Source organism: Lactuca virosa, chromosome 8, assembly GCF_052849685.1.
Source record: "Lactuca virosa cultivar CGN04683 chromosome 8, Lactuca_virosa_CGN04683_v6, whole genome shotgun sequence".
NCBI lineage: Eukaryota > Viridiplantae > Streptophyta > Magnoliopsida > Asterales > Asteraceae > Lactuca > Lactuca virosa.
This window is the reverse complement of record NC_136433.1, coordinates 117,628,871-117,640,009: the sequence shown is the minus strand read 5'-3', so window position 1 is coordinate 117,640,009 and position 11,139 is coordinate 117,628,871. Positions and strand designations below refer to the sequence as shown.

General features: G+C 31.3%; 1 protein-coding gene across 1 annotated transcript; it reads right to left on the bottom strand.

Moving 5' to 3' along the window:
• Positions 1-7,697: 7,697 nt before the first annotated feature.
• On the bottom strand, positions 7,698-10,694 carry LOC145130768 (uncharacterized). Its single transcript, XM_079065536.1, has 7 exons — positions 10,321-10,694; positions 10,125-10,255; positions 9,364-9,542; positions 8,887-9,282; positions 8,730-8,814; positions 8,460-8,625; positions 7,698-8,340 (listed from the first exon to the last, which is right to left on the bottom strand). Exons 1-7 carry the CDS (start codon positions 10,692-10,694, stop codon positions 7,698-7,700), a joined length of 1,974 nt encoding a protein of 657 aa, XP_078921662.1.
• Positions 10,695-11,139: the final 445 nt, after the last annotated feature.

Here is an 11,139-nt window from a genome sequence, read left to right as displayed (position 1 = left end):
CATATTTTAACTATATAATTATTTTCGTGTGCAACGCGTTGGGATTCGCCTAGTAATTTAAAATAAACTTTTAACATTACAATGAACTTATTTTACTAAATACTAGTATTTAGAGCTAGTCATTTATTTTGATATTTTGTTGCATTATATCGTATCATTTGTATCGTTTGCCCTATATATAAGACTCTTGAGAATTTTATAAGAGGTTTACGAAACGATGCCACACACCAACATATAAAAAGGTTAAATAATGGAAATCGTTTATATTTCTTTTTGCATAACTTTATCATAAAATGTATGATTATTTCATGATAATTGTTAAAAGTATGGTAATTTACTATTATCACACCCATTTAGGTCATTTAAGTGGTTATACAACTAAAATATATTTTTTTGATAATTTTAAATTGCTAATTTCTTACAAATAGTAATAGAGTTTGTTTAAAAATGTTTATTTTTCTGAAAGCTTTATTTAAGTACATGTATGGGATCGTTTTGGAAACTCAAAGCATATTATTGCATTAGTAAATTGAAGACGGTTCCAAACTAGCATGAAATACTAAACTGCCAATCAATTTTTGGTCGCCTAACAATGTACACGTGGAATTTACTATCACCACAATTTAACATAAGTCTTTGTTTTGCCTATGTCACTTTGTCTCTACTACATTTTAATTTGTTATCCATAATCAAATAATTTAAGACAAATTTGGACCAAACACAATATTTATTGTTTGCTTATAAGATGTTTACGTTTGAATTAAAAACTATTGTATTTATGAGTCGGGAAGAATTTTACTTCTTGTAGAATGTATAATATACGCTCAAGGTGTTATTTTTAATTTAGCCAAACTGTGCCAATGCTAAACAAAAACAAGTTTATCAATATTTTTTTTAAATGATATAATATTTTATTAAAAAAATTACCAAGAATCTAAATAAAAGAACATTGCAAGTTTACAACGACAAAGTTTATTAATATTACTACACAACGAATAAGCTAAAACTCCCTCTTTGGCTCTTTACATCTTTAGATTAGTAGCTCCATTACATCCTCTTATTCAATCACCACTTTGCAACCATTGTGCAACCACAGCCCAACCACCATCATAGATATTTGCACAAACATACACACACATAATCCCATTTTCTTTAGTTGTGAATCTTAACGAAAAAAGGATCGAGCAGGAACACAATGAGATCTCCACAAATGCTACTATTGCTGCTTCGAAAAACTTGGAGATTAACAACCAAATATGGCTAGGGTTTTATTGATATTAAAAACATGATTACAAGGAACGGGAAAAAAAGCATATTGAAAACAATTAGGGAAATAAACTAAAAAAACTATTCTAATCATAAGCTAAATAAGAGATTAGATTTTGTTAATTGATTATGAATCTTATTATATAGGGTTAAGTAATGAAGTTTATCTTCTTCTTATAAGTATTTTCGTTTTCATTATTTGTTAGACAGTTTTCTGATTATCAAATGAGAATTTAATTTTGAAACTTTTTTTTTTTACTTTGTCATTCCATTTGATCATGTAGGCATCGCAATACTCAATTGTATATTAGATATTTTAACCAATCAAATCCAGTTGATCAGCTTTTGAAGAGATCTGATTCAATAGAACAGAACATTGTATTGGATCGGATTAATGCATCCAATGTAATCTTATTTTATTTTTATTTATAAAGTTTTCCTTATAAACAATTTTATAAAATTATAAATAAATATATTCATAATTTTAATATTTGGATTAGCGGATTTTAGTTGGATCCATTAGTTTCTTAATGAAACGGCAGAACGTCATTCGATTAACACGGATCGGGTTTCTAGTATATTATTCATCACGCCTTGACTTTCTTGGGCCACCTTTAATACCAATTAACAAGTAGGGAAGTCCACAGCATTAAGTCAGTTTCCACAAATGTGGGATTCAAAACACAGGAAGGATGAATACCTACCCAAAAAGGCCCAATAATTTGATGAAACCCACTTGCAAAACAAACTTATTACGGCTATCATCTATTAGACTATTATCTTGTAATATCAATACAAAATAACAAGGTGATGATGAAAATAATTTGTTTCAAAAAGCATCCCACTTAAATCAATTATTATTATTGCAATTGCCCGAGCTGCCAAAATATGCTCTTGAAACAATTTTGGGTATGGGAAAAATTGAGAAAAACCCAAATAGTATAACTTCGTCATTTTGGCACGAAAACTGAAAAAAAAAATTGTTTCTTGGTTTGCACTTCTTTTTCATTAAGTTCTAAAAAGAATTTCTAACTTGCCAAAATATTGTTCTGTTCCATCATGAATTTTTTTTTTCTTATAATTAATTTTGTTATTATCAAGATTCTAAATAACCTTATATATTTCTCCGCCACACCACTTCTAACCTAAACATCACCACCATCATTTCCCCTCCCCTCCTCCATCGTAAGCCTTCGTTCGCCATCCTTCCCCGCAACAAATTCTTCAAATTTATCCTCAATTTCATTGTATTACACCTAAATATTTTTAAAACATAGTTTAATTTTTGAAAATATGTATATTTGAATGTTTTGTAAGAACCTTTTTGTTTATATAAAAGTCGGTTGAAAAACAAACAAATATATTGAAATAGGTAACAAGCTCTCGTGTAATTTTAATAGTACGATATTTTGTCACAAATATAGCACCCATTCTTTATATATATATATATATATATATATATATATATATATATATATATATATATATATATATATATATATATATATATATATATATATATATATATATATATAGTTCTTAAATTTTTAAATTTTATATTTAAGATATCAAACTTTATTCACACTCATGAGCACTCGGCACTAGGGTAGTAAACGAACCGAACGAACACGAACAAAGGCTTGTTCATGTTCGTTCGTTTAAGTTAGCCGAACAATCGAACGGACACGAACGGATAAACGAACGGAGTTTTCTTGTTCATGTTCGTTCGTTTAACAAATTGTCTTGTTCATGTTTGTTCGTTTATGTTCGTGAACATGTTAAACGAACATAAACGAACAAAGATAAACAAACACAATTGAACATATATGAACATAAACGAACTATAATATAGTAATGTAATAATAAAAACAATTGAAAATATATGAACATAAAAAAAACTTAAACGAACGAACATAAACGAACATAAACGAACGTAAACGAACAACATCAACGAACGTTCACGAACGTAAATGAACGAACGAGACCGTTGTTCATGTTCGTTCGTTTAATTAAACAAACGAGAATTTGTGTTCATGTTTGTTCATTTATTAAATAAACGAATTTCCTGCCGAACAGTTCACAAACGGTTCGCCGAACGTTCAGTTCGTTTACAGCCCTACTCGGCACTCATGTGCTAAAAAGGAAACTTTTTAGTTTTGTTGTTTGTATTACAAAGAGAAATATAATAAAAAATTTACATAAACTTAACATGCAAACATAAAATAAGTTGTGTCGCTAATTATTTTGGATGACAGAAACTAATTCTTTTAAAACCACATTCATAGATCTTGGGGTCATAAACCGAAAGACATGACCCGTTAAGAAGCTTCATAACATTTGACGCATTAAAACCAAATGTATCAAATGTAAAAGGTAAACCAGTATGCCTCGTGGTTCTAAAAGGTGCGTCATTGATAGGTGCATTTTATGCACCTATTTTTCACATCTATTTCTATATTTTTATTGCATTTTACTTCATAATTCTTGCGTTTAGTTAATTATTTGGGCACTTGCATGTTTTATTCGGAATGTCTGGTATTTCAATATTTTTGATTAATTTTGTAGGCATTATGGAGCTTAGAGCATTGGCTGGAGGTGAGCTTGGAGTTTGGAGCATTGGAGCATGAAGAAAAGATGGATCGGTCATGTCATGGAAGAAAGCATAAGACCTGACCTAAGTCGTTGCATATCATCATAGTAAAGGACCACGTTTGAAACACGGGTCGTGTCACACCGACATATGTCGTGTTTGTACTTTTTATCACATATTTAAGCAATATGACTCGTGGTGAAGCTAGACCGAAAAAGGAGCCAAGTCTGAAGACTTATTGGAGTTTTAGCAAAAAAGACATAATCATGCTAAAAACACATGGTCAAAACACATGACTATGCTAAAAACACATGGGCAAAATGGCATGGTCATGCCAAAAACGCATGGTCTTGTGGCAAGCACATGAGCAGTTAATAAAATAAGGGAAGTTGCCATTTTTCATCAGAGACGATTTTGGGAGCAAGTTTTGGCAATTTTGGGAGATTTTTGGGAGTTCTTGAAGGCTACCAAATCATTACAAACATTTTGATTTCCATTTGTAAGAATTAAACACTTATATTTCCATCTTTTTGTTGGTTGATTTATTTTTAACTATGTGTGGCTAAGAAACCCTAATTTCTAGTTCTTGTTCAAAACATGTTGATTGCTTGAATTGAAGCATATGGCTTGATACTTTATTTATGATTCTATTCTAGTGATTATGTTCTTGTTTAAACTATAATCCTTGAATTTTATTTATGTTTTATTCGTCACTTATATGAATTGAATTCTTGTGTAGTTAGTTAACTTTTAGGGCACCAAATCGTTCTATAAAGTTAACGATTGGTAACAAAAAATATGTTTTCATATTGTAGAACATATATCACACGTTTTCACACTTTCGAGCGTATGAGATGAAATGAAAATTGTTGGGAAGCTTGTACAAAACTTAACGTAGTTTTTCAATACAATCTAATAGCGTGTTTAGATTGAATTAGTAAAGCTAGGTCTCCTCAAAGAGCATGTTTTGGTTATATAATTTGACAAAAAAGAGGTATTAGAGCATGTTAATATCTTTTAGTAGCAACTTAGAATAGCAATCATGAATTACATCAAGTCATAATCAAGTTAAATAACCACATTGAGAACTAGAACTAGAACCATTCCAACAAATTGTTTACAAATCTGTTTAGTTTTCTACTTGTTTTCAAAATAGATTGTTATTTACATTATTTCATATTTTGCATATAAATCCCTTTTTTGTGACTAAAGTATATTGTGCAAAAAGGTATAGACTTTTGTCCATCTCACTGAGGATTGACCATACTTGTCTTGTACTACTTTATAGTGTATTAAAACAATGTATTTGGAGTCTATTGTACCCTATTATTTGTTGGGTTTAACACACCTAATAGTCTTGGTGTAGCTGTTTCAAAAACATACAAGGTAGGTTTGTTAAGCATAACGCCCAAATAATGTGTCAAGGCGCGCCTTATCGGGTTATGGAGTGAGTTGTTTTCAAGGCACAATTTTTTTTTTATTTTATTTTACTGATCGGCCGTGAAACAATTGACTTTTTGTTAATTTTTTCCAACAAAGTGTTGATATAACACTTTTAAAACTTGATACAAAATTTCATAAATGGTCCATGTGGTTTTCAAAAAGGGCACTTTCAGGATATTTTTGGAAAACTTTGCACTAAATGTTACATGGTTGGTCTTTCAATTGTTAAAATCTAACTTTTGATATGTTAATGTTTTTAAAATGACCCATTTACCATTGGATCAACTATGTAAAATGTAATATACCACAAGGACCATTTATATAATTTAATTAAAATAAATAAAAATTGATCTTTCATATACTTTTTTAGAAGAAAAAACACACAAACATTTATATTTTATAAAGTCTCAACTTCCTTAACCTCACTCAGAACTAGTTCGGCGGCGAGATACCATCTTTTTCAGTTGTCCCGAAAGCATCCAGTTTTTGTATCCATCCTGTCAAGAAAGTAAAAACATCAACAATTCCCAACTTGAACAGTTTATTCACTATAAACCAGTTCGATCAAACATCAACTTACATCAAAAACCTCTCTACATATACACTCACACTCAAATGATTACATAAATCTCAAGAAGCTTTCTACAGAAGAAGATCCTCTAGATTTACACAGAGAAACCCTAATATGCGAGAAACCCTAATACAAGAGAGAAGAGAGAATGAATATAGACTGTAAGCTATCACGACTGATCACAAATGAACCACTATAACACGTTAAATACTCCGAGTACACAGCTCCATGGAGCAACCCATAAACCTGCGCATAAACCCGGAACCATGCATAAGAAATGCACAACACACCCACCACAAATACAAAATATACAAAACTTACCCATTCTGAGAATTAATGTCAAGTTTGATACCAATGACATATTTCATTTCAACACCACCCCCCCCCCCCCACAAAATGACCATTAATTCAAAAAAACAATGTTATTATTTCTTAAAAACATCAACCATACCAAGACGATTAGAAATATATTCATGCTGAGCAACACTCAATGATTTAGTCAAAATATCTGCATTTTGATTTAAAGAATCTATTTTATTTATTTTAAAAACACCATTTTCAATTTTTTCACGAATAAAATGAAGATCAATTTCAAAGTGCTTGGTTTTTTCATGAAATACAGGATTTAGAGCCAATTTAATAGCTGACTCATTATCACAAAAATATTCACAGGAGTTAAACCAGTAATACCAAATTCAAATAACAATTTCAAAATCCAAATCACTTCACAAGCTACAGAGCCTAAGACTCTATATTCAGATTCAGTTGAAGAACGAGAAACAATATTTTGTTTCTTGCTCTTCCAAGACACAAGAGAATTTCCAAAATAAACAAGAAAACCAGTAACTGACCTGCGACTAAATAAACATTTAGCCCAATCAGCCTCTACAAAAGCAACAAGACTTAAACAATTATCCTTCGTTATATGAATACCCTTACCTGGACAATTCTTTAGATATCTTAAAAGTCTGAATGCAACATTTAAATGTGACTTATATGGTTTATGCATATATTGACTTAAAATTTGGACAACATATGAAATATTTGGACGTGTCATAGTCAAATAAATTAACTTTCCAATTAATTTCTGAAACTCAGTTATATTTACTACATAATCAGTACTATCCAAATCAAATTCCCTTTTAAAAACCAAATTTGCTTCAAGAGGAGTCTTAATGGGTTTACAAGCAAGCATACCAAATTCATGCAACAATTCTAAACAATATTTTCTTTGATTTAAACAAATTCCTTTATCAATTTTAATAACCTCAATTCCTAAAAAGTATTTTAACTCTCCTAGATCTTTAATAAAGAATTATGACTTTAAAAAATTCTTAACATTTTCCAACTCAGCATTACAGTTCCCTGTAATAATAATATCATCAACATATACCAGCATAATTACAACTGTGTTTTCATGATTTCTCACAAATATAGAATAATCATTTATACTTTGTTTAAAACCAAAAATTGAAAGAGAATGACACAATTTTTCATTCTATTTCCTAGGAGCTTGTTTAAGACCATAAAGAGACTTTATTAGTCTACAAACCCTGACATCACCTTTAGAATGATATCCTTCATGTAGATTCATATAAACATCTTCCGACAAATCACCATATAAAAAGCATTATTAATGTCAAGCTGAAATAGAGGCCAAGAATGATGAACAGCTAAAGATAAAACTATTCTTATAGAGACTATTTTAGCAACAGGAGAAAAAGTCTCCTCGTAGTCAATACCTTCTCGTTGACTATATCCTTTTGCTACAAGCCTAGCTTTAAACCTTTCTATTTCTCGATTAGACTTATATTTAATTTTATAAATTCAACGACAACCTATAGCTTTTCTTCCTTTAGGAAGATCAGTAATTTCCCAAGTGTTATTTCTATAAAGAGCCTCCATTTCCTCATTCATTGCTTTTATCCAATTCGGATCTAACGCAGCCTCACTATAAGTTTTTGGTTCAATAGTTTTATTAAGATTTGAAACAAAACATATATTTTCATTATCAAGAGAAGAATAGTTAACTGGTCGTTCAATTCCATACTTATGTTTTCCTTCCACGATATAGTCACTAAATCTAGCAGGCAAATGTACAATACGACCAGACCTAGTAGCCCTAATAGACTGACCACTTTCAGGAGAATCTGTATTAAATTGACCACTTTCCTCAGACATTGTAGAAGAACTAGGAAACATCTCACCAGAAGAAGGCATGTGTGCCTCGCCAGTCTGGTTGCTGACATCAAAGGGACTAGTCTCATCCAGATATTGGTATGCACTAGCACCATCCAACTGATGGACATCTCTCAAGTTATCTAGACTAGAGTTATCAAGTAAAGAACTAGAGTACAAAGATTCATCATAGGAAAAAGGATCACTAGAGCACAAAGGAACATTGGATTTATTTTTCTTAGAAGAAGATTTGAGCTTGAAAGGAAAAACATACTCATAAAATTTTACATCCCTGGAAACAAAAATAAGATTTGAGTCAAGACTAAGAACTTTATATCCCTTTTATCAGATGAATAACCAAGAAATATACATTTATCATCCCTTTCAGAAAATTTATCCAAATTATTCAACTTTGTTGCAAAATATAAACATCCAAAAACTCTAAGTCTATCAAAAGTAGGAGAAGATTTATAAACAAGTTCATAAGGAGAAGCACCTTTTAAAACAGAAGTAGGAGTTCTATTAATTAAGAAAACAGAGGTTAAAACAACTTCTCCCCAGTACTTAAGAGGTAAACCTGATTGAAAAATCAAATACCTAGCAACATTTAAAATGTGCGCTTTCTCTCCACAACTCCATTTTGCTGTGGAGTGTGAACACAAGAAGTTTGATGCATAATACCTTTAGACTCAAACAACTGTTTCATCTTATTATTTAAAAACTCAGTCCCATTATCTGACCTAACTGTTTTATTTTTAACTTCAAGCTGATTTAAAAGAATATTGAAAAACAAAAGAACACAATTATAAACTTCATCCTTTGATCTCAACAAATATACCCAAGTAGCTCTAGTAAAATCATCCACAATGGTCAAGAAATATCTAAATCCTTCTACAGGGGTCACTCTATAAGGGCCCCACACATCCAGATGAATTAACTCACCAAGATGTGAAGTTACATGTTGACTAACAGGAAAGGACTCTCTGGTTTGTTTAGCTTTATGACACACATCACAAGGAGGAAGAATATCATTTTCAAAATTAATTTTTTGTTTTAAAGAGCATAAAGCTTGATCAGAAGGATGACCAAGTCTGTTATGCCAAATAAGTTTAGAAACACAACAAATGGATGAAGAATTATTAATTCTAAAAGAATTACCTGAAGGCTCATTATTCATGTAATAGAGACCTCCAGATTCTCTACCATTCCCCACCATCTCCTTTGATTGTAAACCCTGAATTTTACAACTATGTTCATTAAAAATGACCTCACAATTACTGTCCTTACAGACTTTATGAACATATAACAAGTTTACATTAAAGTCTGGAACAGCAAAAACATCAAACAAAGTTAAGGAATTAGATATATTCATGTTACCAATCTTCTCTATTTTAGCAGAAGTGTCATTAGGATGACTAACAAGAAGATTCAATTTAGACACATCCACAGTGTCATGAAGAAGAGATTCAGAAGCAATCATATGTTGAGTGGCTCCTGAATCAACAATCCACTTTTGAAAATTAACAGAAGAATTAAAAGCTTGGAATAAGCAAGTACATGCCATATTAGCACTAGCGGATGCTTCCTCATTACCTTGCTTATCATTTATAAGTTGTAAAAACTTGATGTACTATTCCTTGGTAAGCTGATGGAACTCAGAATCTCCAACAGAATCAGTTAAGTTAGGAGCATTAGAACTCCCAGAATAAGTGGTAGCAGAATTAACAGAAAAGGTTTTTTGATTATTGGACTCACTTTTCTGCTTAAAATCTTTTGTATATCCTATTATCTTGTAACATTATTCAATTGAATGACCTTTAATACCACAATTCTTGCATTGAACAACTTGATTTTTACTCTTATTGGAACTGTTGGAGTTAAACCTATTATTAAACCTACTATTGAAAGCAATAGACTGAGACTTAGATGAAAGTTGAGAGGAATGAATAGAAGACAAAGAACCATTTCTTTGGAGAGACTCTTCTCTAGACAATATAGAAAATGTAGTTTTGACATTAGGTAAAGGTTCTATAAGTAAAATTTGACTCTTGACTTAACTATATGAATCATCAAGACCACTGAGAAACTGCATAAGTTTCATGAGATTAGAATGGCCCTTTTGTTTAACAGCAGCTTCACATGTACACTCAGTGAGACTTGTAAGACCATCAAATTCCTTCCAAAGAGAGTCAAGCTTATTAAATAGTCTGAAAGTAAAATTCCATTTTGTTTAAGAGTATTTATTTGTTGATGAATATTAAAAACAACAGACCCATCTGACTTGTTATAAGTTTCAAAAAGACTCTTCCAAATGTCCTCAGCTACATCAGAATAAGCTTGATTCTGATAAATGGAAAACGACAAAAGCCAAGAACAGACAACATCATTGGCCCTATCCCATTTAGTTTGTTTAGTTGCATCAACATCAGTTTTCTTAAAAGTTCCATAAACAAAACCAAGTTTATTTCTAGCCCTAAGAGCTCTAGACATAGAACTCCTCCACAATCTAAAATTCTCATTACCAGTTAGCTTTATTGTAACAATAGTTGTAACAGCATTATCAGAGGGATGGACAAAGAGAGGATCATCAAAATTAATTTGATCATCCTTTCCACTTCCACTAGGAGGTTCAGTAGGACCAGCCATAAGAACAAATTAACAACAAATCAAAATCAGGTAACCAAATAGCTAACAGATAACAAAGAAGAAATCAGACAATTAAAACAGACTCAAGTATTAACTAAAAGTCCAGATGGTCACCACGTTTGTTGGGGCCCAAGACAATCAATACTGAGTCAAGAAAATCACGTTAACAACAAATATTAAAACACACAGAATAAAAACAAAGAACAATAACTGGAGTACTCAAGACATCCAGGATCTCCCAATCATAATATGAAAAGAGACAAGAAGAGAAACAAGAAACCCCTCACAGTGCTATTAGGACGAAGCCTTGAGAGATCGACTCTATTTGTCTGTTCCCTACTTAGGGTTTATCGGTGATGAAATCCGACCCATAGAGAGTTATTTCAGACAAACAGATTAATCGACTGAAGTTCAAGCAGACGTCCAAAACCAAGCAACGAGTGAA